The sequence below is a fragment of the Aspergillus fijiensis genome (genome assembly GCF_003184825.1).
Source record: "Aspergillus fijiensis CBS 313.89 unplaced genomic scaffold BO72scaffold_31, whole genome shotgun sequence".
Classification (NCBI taxonomy): Eukaryota; Fungi; Ascomycota; class Eurotiomycetes; order Eurotiales; family Aspergillaceae; genus Aspergillus; species Aspergillus fijiensis.
Genome location: NW_024469007.1, coordinates 164,714 through 176,565, shown reverse-complemented (window position 1 = coordinate 176,565; position 11,852 = coordinate 164,714). Strand labels below are relative to the sequence as shown.

At 52.3% G+C, this 11,852-nt stretch overlaps 4 protein-coding genes across 4 annotated transcripts; 3 read left to right on the top strand and 1 right to left on the bottom strand.

Moving 5' to 3' along the window:
- Positions 1 to 2,512: 2,512 nt before the first annotated feature.
- Positions 2,513 to 3,669, top strand: BO72DRAFT_459849 (C2H2 finger domain protein; the record flags this gene model as incomplete). The annotated part of the gene is made up of 5 exons (XM_040946438.1): positions 2,513 to 2,638; positions 2,697 to 2,722; positions 2,781 to 2,888; positions 2,945 to 3,494; positions 3,550 to 3,669. 5 exons carry the CDS (start codon positions 2,513 to 2,515, stop codon positions 3,667 to 3,669), a joined length of 930 nt encoding a protein of 309 aa, XP_040800144.1.
- A 1,390-nt stretch (positions 3,670 to 5,059) lies between these two features.
- On the bottom strand, positions 5,060 to 6,510 carry BO72DRAFT_380756 (uncharacterized protein; the record flags this gene model as incomplete). Its single annotated transcript, XM_040941400.1, has 3 exons — positions 5,060 to 5,797; positions 5,860 to 6,178; positions 6,248 to 6,510. The coding sequence occupies 3 exons, from the start codon at positions 6,508 to 6,510 to the stop codon at positions 5,060 to 5,062; spliced, it is 1,320 nt and encodes a 439-aa protein (XP_040800143.1).
- A 907-nt stretch (positions 6,511 to 7,417) lies between these two features.
- On the top strand, positions 7,418 to 9,865 carry BO72DRAFT_148826 (gamma-glutamyltransferase family protein). Its single transcript, XM_040939216.1, has 4 exons — positions 7,418 to 7,697; positions 7,755 to 7,773; positions 7,838 to 8,187; positions 8,291 to 9,865. Exons 1-4 carry the CDS (start codon positions 7,533 to 7,535, stop codon positions 9,575 to 9,577), a joined length of 1,821 nt encoding a protein of 606 aa, XP_040800142.1. The 5' UTR covers positions 7,418 to 7,532; the 3' UTR covers positions 9,578 to 9,865.
- On the top strand, positions 9,788 to 11,361 carry BO72DRAFT_148455 (uncharacterized protein). The gene is made up of 3 exons (XM_040939214.1): positions 9,788 to 10,210; positions 10,330 to 10,432; positions 10,711 to 11,361. The coding sequence occupies exons 1-3, from the start codon at positions 9,998 to 10,000 to the stop codon at positions 11,031 to 11,033; spliced, it is 639 nt and encodes a 212-aa protein (XP_040800141.1). The 5' UTR covers positions 9,788 to 9,997; the 3' UTR covers positions 11,034 to 11,361.
- The last annotated feature ends 491 nt before the right edge of the window (positions 11,362 to 11,852 follow it).

The window sequence follows — 11,852 nt, the reverse complement described above, 5'->3', positions numbered from 1 at the left end:
GGACAATGAGCGAGAGCCTCCATGAGTCGTTTCCCATTCAGCACGCTAAGCAGAGGGGGGGTAAAAGTGGAGATATCTCTTCTCACCCCCTCCCCAACCTCAGCCATGACAGTAAAAGTACTGTACCTAAGAGGCGCTTAACACTAGTTCACGCGAGCACACCAATGAGAAGACTCAAATCCCCAACATTCTTTCTAACTGTTGATTGGATTTCGGGGACTGTCTCTTCTTCAACTCCCACTCTCCTAACAACCACCACCCAACGCCCCTCCCCCCCCTCCTCCTCCATTGATCTTGCAAGAATTTTGCTCCTTATCGTCGATATCCTGACCTCTCCTAGCCGCTAAGATCAGTTTGATCCGCTGAAGACCCCTGTCACGCGCGAGACATTCACATGGTCGTAAGCCCTAAACCACCCATTATTCAGCATTGCAGTTCTCTGCATAGAATTAGTACTGTACTTAGTACTTACTGTATTGTACCTTTCGATCTAGAGGTAGACACACAGACGCAGAGCCGCGTGGGTTGGCAGCAAAGACATGAGGCCCGGTTAATCAATCCGAAGTCCTGTATGGCATGAGGGGTGGGTGGATAGATGGCTTGAAGTTCATATTGATTGATGTTTAATATGTCTTTTATTATCCTATTGCCCGCATTCTGCGAGTAGGAATATTATTCTGTGAACTATATCCTTCCTCTTCCGGGAGATAGATTGGCCCATCCATCCATGATCCATCCAGACAATTCTCGATCGGAAGGTCTGTTTTTCCCTGGATCCTCACCTCCCCCCCACTTTCCCCCCTCCCCTCTCTCCTCCCCGTCGCCTCGTGGCGGCGGGAGACGATGAGGATGGTGATGACAATGGAGGGAGATGGGGACGAGCCAACAGGTGCAACTTCCACCAAGTGATTGATTGACTGAACCGCTGTAGACCGGGCGGTGGTGGGTGTGTGGTACGAGCTGCATACCGGCATCGTAATTTATTCCATGATGGCATGGTCTATTTGTTCCCCTTTTCCTTTTTTCCTCCCTATCCTCGTCTTCTCTTCTCTCCCAATCCCTGCAGTGCGCCTCAGCCGCAGACTTGGAAGGTGTTGGTCTGTTACCGGCTGCAATTTGCTGCTGTTGTTGTCATGACTAACTAACGGCAGATGAGACGATACACATTATTTGTCAACTATTCAGTAGTTCCTTTTTTTTTTTTTTTTTCTTAACTCTCTGCAGTGATGTTGATTATTCTCCGTATTGTCCAGTACATTGCCTTTCTCCCCCAGTCCCATTATTCTGTGTCTCTTCTTTTCTCTTGGAGTTGATATCTCCATTTCAATTTATGTACTACTTGTCGTATCGAGTCCACTTTCTTATCGCCCGTCGCCCGTTTCAATCCTTCCTTCCCCGTCTCCCGCACCGTTAATCATGTGTATTTCGATTGAAATTAGGGAATTGATCTGATCCTTTTGACTTTGGAAAATGAGGATGGGTCGATCCCGCCGAAAGTGGTTACCCACTCGTGCTGTCCCCAGCAAGCCAACATAGCCATGGTGGCTAACCCAGTATGATCACCCTGCAGAGAATGATCATCAAGAACTGCTTTTCTGCTCGCTTACCTCTGACTACTCGGGACTAGCCATTGATGCTGGTTACATTGGTCAAATATTCTCGTGAAAATCCGCATTTTCGTATTATTCTCGATCGTTTTGGGTCTGGATTTTTGGGATGTATACACATATTACTTTGATTTTTTTTTATTAATTCTGATTCTTTTTTTATTCCCATCAAATATCTTATTGTTTTTTTTTTCTAAATTTGAATTATTCTTTTATTTTCCGAACTGTCTTTCCCTCCCCTCTCCCCCAAGTTACCCGGCGATCTCTCGGTACCGTATGTGGTAGGTGAGAGGTAGACTTAGCCGCATTGGGGGAATCTTCTATATCTCCATCATCTCTCTGCATGTAACTATTCTCACTACCCTTCTCCCGGCCCTCTTCTAAGCCTTCCTTCTCCTCGTTCTCCATACCAGTTCGTTTCAGATCTTCACTTTTCTTTTTCTAATTCCGCATCTCACTGCCTCCCTCTTGATTTGCAGATGCGAGGCATTTTCCCGTCATCATCATCATTATCATCATAATCATCTACATCAAATCAATCAGCTCCTGATCTCACTCACCCATGCTTCTGGCCCGTTCCCCAATTTTGCTAGTATAGCTGCATCACAGCCCACCTTGCTCACGACCCCCAATCTCCACACCCATAGCTCACCTCCCGTTCCTGACAAGTCTGGGTCTGTTACAGAATGACCAGGGGATCATCTCCTTCAGGAACCAGAACTATATCTTCGACCCAGTCGCCGGCAGATTTCCTGTCTATCCTCACCTCTCCACACGACTCTATAAAGTCAATTACTCCTACACATCTCAAACACCAACAGCAACAGGAACAACCACTTCCTACCAACTCTTCTTCTATCACTCATACTACAACATCAATTGCTGGCCAGCAACATACAGTCACCATGCGCCGAAGCACTGCCCAATCGGAGATTCCTCTCCCCATCACATACACCCCAACGACGCATCGCATTAGCAAAGCGAAGAAGGGCAAACGCGTTCACGCCTGCGAGTATCCAGGGTGCAACAAAGTACGTAGACATGAATTTTCAGTCAATATAGAGTTCTCGACTAACATTCAAATTCAAGGTTTTCACCAGAGCAGAGCATAGAAGGTACTTGATGGCAATGTACCCGGTTCGACTCTTTCACGTGCTAATTTGCTTTGTGTAGACGGCATGAGTTGAACCACAACCCCGAGGCACTGTTTCGATGCGCCCACCTCAACTGCAAGAAAGCATTCCACCGTCCCGACTTGCTTTCCCGCCACATGGAAAGACAGTGAGTGATCTTCCATGCTAAATGTCACTGCCTGGCCGCTAATGCAAAACCCCCAGTGAGCTCGAGGCCCAGATGGACCACACCGCACAATGGCAGCGTCAGAACCGCACCTCTGTAATGCCCGAGGCCTATGTGCCCAAGTGTGCACCCGTCAACGCCCACCCGACTCCCTATCTCACCGTCTCCCAGCCCCAGAATGCCATGTCCGTAGGATCGCTCGTCGGGCCGGCTATCCACCCCGATTTCGCCAGCGATTGCAACTTGATGTGGAATGGAGTTGATTTGCAGTCGGCACCCCACACCCCGTTGTACCAGGGCCCTCACATTCACGAGTCGATCGAGGACAGTCGCTTCTACGCTACCCCGGACACATGCCCCTCTCCCGTCTCGGATGGCTCGCTCTCAGTTCACTCTTACGCTCGATCTTCCGTGGTGTCCACGCCTATGACCACAGTCGAACCCTACCCCGAGAGCATTATTGAGCACGACTTGACATCATCGCCTATTTCCATGCAATCGCGGATGGGCTGCTGGGACCAGCAGGACATCAGCCTGCCATCCATGAGCATGATGCCCATGCCCCTCACCGAAGGTCTTCTTCAACCGGTACGTTGTAACAAGCTTTACTTCGAAACCTTTCCGACTAACACCGGCCTGACAGTCCCTTCAATGCGCCTACTCCTCGCCGAGCTGGTCAACACATAGCCTGGGTTATGACGAGCATGTGCTACCACCCGCCGCCTTCCCCGCCAACATGGGCTGGAAGTCATGGACGATGTGAAAGCGCGCACGAGAAGCACGAAGTAACGACCACGATCCATTAGACCTCATCCTCGCCGGATCCTCAATAAGTAGGGGCTTATCAGCCATGCTTTGGAGGGGAAGATCGATTCAGCTTATAATCGAAATGTCTAATACGCAATCGACGCAGCGGACGCGGCTAATCTTACAATTCGAATTGGGAAAACAGAACGCGCAAAACAGAAAACCACCTCAAAAAAAGAGGGAACAGGAAAAAGCAACATCCACCCCATCAATTTCGAAACATCCATCCTGCAAAGGCTTCCCAAAGTTTCTTTCGTCGGAGAGAGGATTACACAAAATACTACACCCCACCCTCCGAGCTCGGGAAGGAGCTACCCTGTCTCCTTCTCCACCCACCTACCATCAGAGCTGCCTTTATTAGACTCGCATCGGCTTATAAAGTTACTGCACAGCATCTCCTTTGTCTCAATTTCCATTTTCTCATGCATGGTTTTTTTTTTCTCTTCTTCTTATTTACCACTTCTCTATATACCCATTTTTGTGCAAGGAACTTGATTTTTTACTTTGTATTCCGCAATCTGTTTCCCGATCTATTTCCTATGTCGATCAATGTTTTTCTCTGATGCCTTATTGAGTTATGCTATATCAAGTCTACATGCGCGGCGGTGTTCGATGTTCTTCTCTCTCGGAAATTTGTTTGGGTTTCTCTGGTCTCGGGGCCTGAACAGGCATTTCTTTTTTTTTTGGTACATGCATTGTTTTGTCTGCTTTGATTCTGCTTCGCTGTTGTTCATCGACAACTGTTTCTCTCCGGTCTGTACAAATACTCTGTATATCTAGCTATAGACTTTCCTATCTGGAATCGTACATATATCTCTCATTGCTTTTCTTCACATTGCTTTGCTTAGAGTATAATCGAGATTCTTGGTAAGCAGTGTTTGCCGAGTTTGATCACTGTTCGTCGATGCGAGTAAGCTGATAGACTGTATGGTCACTTCTGGGGAGGGGGTTTGTGACTGTAGCGATATGTCCTGGCTGGGCTCAAACTTGCGGCAGACGGTGTGCTTGGCTGTGCAGGCTTAGTAGAATAGTCACCATATTCTTGTTCGTAAAGTAGTGGATTTCTCTAAGATATGGCGATTAAGAACCGTTCCTCAGTCTATCTTTGACCCAGGCTTCATTGGTGTAGAGATTCAGTGGGGGGAGATCTAGACTTGTAAAACGAGGACGCGGTAGCTTTGCATGAAGCATGTAGCAAACGTGGTTCGGGCTCTGCTCACTGAATGAAGGCTAAGCGGCAGACACGTGTGTGCTACATCTGGGAAGTGGAATTCCAACTCGATCTACCTACTGATATACTTGTGCTAACAATTATCCCCCCCCCTCAGCTACTCCAGATCTTAGGACTAATGAATCTCCCCTTTCGCAAGGATGACTCTCCAACACCAGCCGCACCAACTACGATGTTCTCCCTTCTCCTCCCTAGTGAGATACTCTCCTGTTTCCCTCTCATCTTCATGCTCCGCCACACAAGCTCCTACTATAATTCTCTTCTTCGCCTTCTGCTTCACCCTCCCTCCGATCCCGATGATCTCCTGCCGGAAATACCCGGGTTCGTCCCCCTCGCGGTGGTCCCAGCTTTCGATGGTGGTGTGTCTGGGAGGACTATGCGCATGATTCCGATGCTCATAGTAATGACTGTAATCCGGCGAGCTACCCCCGGACGCCTCGTCCGCTTCGCATTCAACCTCGAGCTCAATCTCTTTGGCTGCAAGGCATTGTTCCCCTCGGCCGCACTTGACACCCTGACAGCCCTCGCCGATCCCTGTGCCTAGACCACCAAGATAGGTGCTGTAACGTGTACGCCAGGTCCAGACGCGACGGTAGGTGGTGTCATTGCTGCGGACACGGTGACCACATTGATGGCAGAGCCAGATCGCTTCATAACAATTGCATGGAGTCCGTTGAAACGCAATGGACGTTGGCGTTGGGTTTAGTGCTGATGATTCGTGAGCCATGGCAGACTGAGACGAAGGAGACAATGGATCAATCAAGTCAGTTAACGGGGCTGTCTGGCAGGTTGTGCAGAGACGGCGAATGCGGTTTTTATACATGCTGCTCGAGGGAGGCTTAATGGTGCAATTCTGCAGCGAGCTAACGTTAGTCCGTCAATGTTCAACTTGGAGACGGGAAGGCCTGAGCATACCCGGCACACCACTTTAGAGCATCGACGACACTCAGCAACCATATCTCGAGCGCATTTGGCAACCTTGCCAGTGGTTATTCGGCCCGATGCTCTCGCGTTCTGACTCAATATTTGCAGCACAGACTTGACGCTATCGGGAATTGCTGCTCCGCTGTCGAGCATGTCCGATACGGTCTCGATGTACTCATTCTCGCAGCGTAAAGTCTGTTTGATCAACAGCGAGCGGTATGGGGCCAGATTTGCGTGGAACTGGCGGCAGGTCTGGGAGAGGGCATGCAAGGTGTTCAGGTCGACTGCTCGAGCAATTTCCTTTATGATCCTGGATGGTGAGTCAGCACAACATCAGGAACCAGACACTTCAGTAGCCTGGCCCAAGAGTATTCCATACGGATAGCAGCTAAGAGCGGCCGAAAAAGCGTTCCGGTTGAGAGCATGCTGTTGATCTTCATGGTTGACTGTATGATTCTGTGACGGAGCGGCGGACTGATCATGAGCCGCAGGCACGTTCGTCGATGGATCCGGACCGACTGCCAGCAACTTGGACAAGGTGGGCTTTTGAGGTTCTAAGGAAGGATGCAGGAGTGTATCGGGGACGCCAGGGAAAGTATGCCTGTTGAACGCGTCGTGATCGTAGTCAACGAAGACCACCATTGTGACAATGACGGCAGAGGAACGGATGGTTAAGGAGGCGGGGGATCCACACGGCTCAAGCTCTATTATTCACCGGACAAGAATTCGCACAGTGAGCAGCCGGTTAGCTAAGTATACGTAGACTCTTTGCGTCTGGCAAAGATACAGCGATCTAGTTATAGCTGAAAGGGGATTTTCTGAGATCCATAAATGTTGGGAGTGGAATGACACGGCTGGGAAAGATCCAGCTCCGTTCTTCGGCGCGGGGCCAGCACGAGCTGGGCAATAGTTGAATAGTAGAAGTGGTTCGTCTCGGCGATCCAGAAGCCGTGGTGGTTCTTTTCTTTTCTTTTCTCTGGGTCTGATGGGGATGCCAACCGCAAAGACAGCGAGTGTTTTTATGAAACGTCTAAGGAAAAGAAAGAGGAGAGAAGAGGGTCAGGGTAGAGCAACGGAGATGAAATTGGATGCGATCATATCAGATCCTCCTCGCGCTTTCCATCTTATCATCGCTGCTTCCCCGACCGACTGACAACCCATTCGGGAAGGTCATGCGGCATCACGTGAGACTACAGTTGTTTGCAGACAAGACAAATAATCTCTCTTTGATGCTCATCCATGATAACTCCACCTTTGCACCACTGCATCTGTACTACAAACTGTCGGAGTATTAAAGAGTCATGGCTGTTGCAAGCCACTCACCACTCCCAGCTAAGTTATACTCCAACTCCAACTCTAACCAGCAGGATGTCCTCCGATAAGATAACGCCATCGCCCTCCGGCAACAGTTGGAGATTCCCCCTCACTCAGTAGTGGGGTAACTTTAGTTATCGTCGTCGTCGCGCTCTCTTCTTATCCTCGGCCGGGCCTATCTACCAATAGCCCTTCAACCAATATTGGAGTCATATCGCTTCCGCTAGCTTCTCCATCCTTCCTTTCCTCCGTATAACTTCGCTTGTTTCCCTCGCTTGCCTCTCCAAAGCCGACTGCCGCCCTTCCTCACCCCGCTCTCTCAATTGAATCAACGATCCCCCCCCTCCACAATGCCACTCAATTCTAAAGCCATCTATTCTCGTCTCAACGCCGACTTTGCCCCTTTTGCCAGTCGACGAAGTACTGTACATAGTACCAAAGGCATTGTGACTTGCACGCAACCTCTAGCTGCAGCTGCAGGTCAGAAAATCCTCAGCAATGGCGGCAACGCTGCTGTATGTCCTCGTCATCGCAAACTCTAACAGACATGCCCCTGCTAATCCTCTAGACAGGACGCCGCAATTGCCGTAGGTCAGTCATTGAATGTCGACGACTTCGTTCTCAAGCGAATACTAACATAGTCAACTGGTCACAGCCGCTGCATTGAACATAACTGAACCCTCTTCCACGGGCATTGGAGGGGACATGTTCTGCCTCTACTACGATGCCAAGACAAAGAAGGTCCATTCCATCAATGGCTCCGGCAGATACCCTGGCAGCGCGACGTTGGAAAAGGTGCGGGAGGATCTCAAACTAGGTCCCGGCGAGTCGGGGAAAATTCCCATGGATAGTGTCCTTGCAGCCACAACCCCTGGAGCTGCTGCAGGGTGGGTGGACACATTCGAGAAGTTTGGGAGTGGGAAGTTGACTTTGGAGGATGTTTTGCGTCCCGCAATTGAACTGGGCGAAGAGGGATTCCCTGTGTCTGAATTGGCCTCTTATTTCGTAAGTCACTCCATATTTGGCAATTTCGGCTTCGAGAGACGTTCTGAGATACGCTCAACCCGCTGTCTGGTCTAGCACCGATGGGAATAACCGTTCTAAATAGTGGCATGAAAGCGAGCACTTAATTCGCGCTGCCTCTCCCAACTTTAGAGAGATGCTCAAATCCGACCCCACGGCTAAAGACGGCTGCCGTAGCCCTCTGCCCGGTGAGATCTTGCGCAACCCAACCCTCGCACAAACATTCCGCTCCCTAGCTGCTCACGGCAAGAAGGGCTTCTACGAGGGTCGCATTGCCGCAGAGATCGTCAAAGTCGTCCAGGACCTGGGAGGCTACATGACACTAGACGACCTGAGGTACCACGCCGAGGTTGGAAGCCAAGAGACGGAAGCCATCTCCCTCAAATTCACGGGACAGGGTATTGTCTCCAAGCAGACTGACGGCACCACCGACGAAACCAATGAGGGCGTCGAGATCTGGGAGCACCCACCGAACGGCCAGGGCATAGTCGCTCTCATGGCCCTGGGCATCCTCGAGGAGCTCGAACGTACCGGCAAGATCCCCATCTTCAGTGAAGCCCAACACAACTCGGCCGAGTACCTTCATGCGCTCATCGAATCCCTCCGGATCGCCTTTGCCGACGCCTCCTGGTGGGTCACCGACCCGGACACCAACAAGATCCCCTCGCAGGACCTCATCTCCAAGGCCTATCTCGCCGAGCGGGCCAAATTGTTCAATCCGGACCGGGCCTCCGACATCATCGACCACGGCAGCCCGGCCCACAACCACTGCGACACGGTCTACTTCTCCGTCACCGACAGCGAGGGCAACGGCATCTCCTTCATCAACAGCAACTACGGCGGCTTCGGCACCTGCATCATCCCCCAGGGCTGCGGGTTCACGCTCCAGAACCGCGGGGCCAACTTCTCGCTCAACTCCGACCACCCGAACGTCCTGGCCCCGCGCAAGCGGTCCTACCACACCATCATCCCGGCCATGGTCACGAACGTCTCGGACGGATCGCTGCATTCCGTGTACGGCGTGATGGGCGGGTTCATGCAACCGCAGGGCCACGTGCAGGTGCTGCTCAACATGCTCGCCTTCGGCTATCACCCCCAGGCGGCGCTGGATTCCCCGCGCATCTGTATCGCGGCGGGCGAGCACATTTCCGGAAAGAGCGTCGACCGCGCGGTCTACGTGGAGGAGGGCATCTCCGAGGCGGCGATCGAGGGCCTGAGGTGTCTGGGCCACGAGGTGAAGGTCTTGGCCGGCTGGAAGAGGGGCATGTTTGGTCGGGGCCAGATCATCCGGTGCCACTATGATGAAGGAAAGCTGATCTACAGTGGTGGAAGTGATCTCAGGGGAGATGGGCTGGCGATTCCAATCTTGTAGTCGCGTATGTACATCCAGGGGCTTCAATGTGTATCACTGTACATCTATAACTACAGTTCGTTACGAGTCTCAACCTCAGTGTAAATTGAAACGATCTCAAAGGGTAAATGTTGCTTTTTTGGTAGAAAAAAGAAAACACATTTGCAAGGTAACCTGTCTTAACAAAAAGACGAGGAACTGAAAGTAGAGAGTAGAAGTATCGAGATACAATCGGAGTAGATGAAACCCGAAAAGGGGGGAGCTCGCTCATACAAGAGACATGAAGATGAAAAACAATTAACCACAAAAAGTCACGATGCCCCGTTCCCAAATGCTGTACCTATAAATGCAGGCTCAAAATGTATGAATCCCAAAAGAAAACAATCAAAGATGGGGGGGAAAGTTACAAGAAAGTAATGTATAGATGCAGGGGTTGAACATATGAGACGGTCGGTGATCATCGTGGAATATGAACTCGATGGAGGAAGGGGAGGAGGGAGGGGGGAGGGGAAGAGAGCAATGCACTCAGTGTGCAGCGACGGCGGCTTTGAAGAAGCCTTTCATCTTCGAAGCCCCGCTCGGAGGAGGCGTGGGGTCCCGGCGGTGTCTGTGATGGCGATGGCGAGACGACTCGGTGCTATCGCGCTGCTCGCCGCGATGATGACGCCGCTCGGTTTCTTCTTTCGCTGGCGGTGCCGCCGCCGCCGCCGCCGCCTCGGTCTGTTCGGCCAGCTTGCGAGCCCGGCGAGCCTCGCGGCGAGCACGATCCTCTTCGTCTTCGCGGCGGGAGGACTCGGTGGAGCGCTCACTCGTGCTCTTGCTTTCCTGCGAGGATCGATGACTGTGGGAATGAGTGGTTGAGGGGCGTCGCGAGCGGTCGTAAACATTGGCGGTCGCTTTGGCAGCGTTGACCATCAGAGGCGGTCGGTTGTCGGAGCCATCGGCCATGTATTTGAGGAAGAAGCGAGGCTTCGTGGTCGTGGATTCTGGGATGACGCGAGAGGAGGAGGAGCTGCTCTTGCGATCGCCCTCGTAGCTCTCAGAGTGGTTTGAGCTGCGGTGTCGCGGTCGGCTTGAGCTGCTGTCTTGCTCGCTTATAAGACGCTCCATTCTTTCCGATCGCTCAGACCGCTCGTGACGCTCGACTCTCTCAGCCCTCAAAGCCCGTTCGCGCTCCGCTTGCTCCTGTCGCTGTGCTCGTTCCGCTCTCTCGCGCCTTTCAGCTCGCTCAGGCTGCTCAGTACGTAAAGTCCGCTCATGTCGTTCATGTCGTTCAACGCGCTCAGATCTCTCAGGCCGTTCAGCCCGTTCTCGTTCAGCGCGTCTTGCACGCTCGCGTTCATGGGCACGGCGCTCTTTTTCGGCCCTCTCGGCCCTCTCGGCCAAGGCTGCCTTCTGTTTGGCCTTTTCTTCATGCTGTCGTCGGGCTTCCTTCATGGATTCCGCCCATCGACCAGTAAGACCGCTACCGCGTTGACTGTTCTGCCGCTGCATTGATCGATGTCCTTCGGATGAGCTCTTGGAGCGGTCTCGGTCTCGATCCCGCTCCAAATCGGGAGACCTCTTCTTCTTCCTTCGTGAACTGTGGGCGGCCGCTGCTGCCAACCCTGCCCCTGCCGCTGCCGCACCGGCTGCAGCCAAGGCTTCGTCATCGTGGTCGGCAGAGTCAATATCCTCCGACACATCCGTAGCCAGGGCCTCTTCGGGGACCCCTCTGTCGACACTTGGCTCTTCTGGGGTAGGCTCATATGCAGCAGGCTCCTCAGCAGGAGTAGGTACTTCGGCTGGAGAGCGCTCAAGAAGCTCAGGCTCAGAGGGAGAACGTTCGACCAAATCGGGTTCCGCAGGAGCACGTTCTTCGATAAATGCAGATTCTTCAGCGGGCGCAAGTGCAGGCTCTTCGACAGGTGCAACTTCTTCCGCCGCCGGCTCTTCGGCAGGAGCAGGTTCCTCAGCAGCAGGTTCCTCAGGAGCAGAATCTTCTGTAGGCGCTGGCTCCTCAGATACATGTTCTGCAGGACTGACCTCGACAATGACAGGCTCCTCAACAGGTGCGGGCTCCTCTACGGCGGTAGGCTCTTCGACATGCTCTTCAACGGGAGTAGCATCTTCGAGAGCAGGCTCCTCGGGAGTGGCGGGCTCGTCGGCGGGAATAGATCTCTCTAGAGCGGGCTCTTCACTAGCCGCAGGTTCCTCAGTGACGGTTTCTGCTGCAGGCTCTTCAGCAGCTTCCTCGATAACGGCCTCCTCGACAACTTCCTCAACCACGACCTCTTCAGCCTCGACCTCTTCAGCT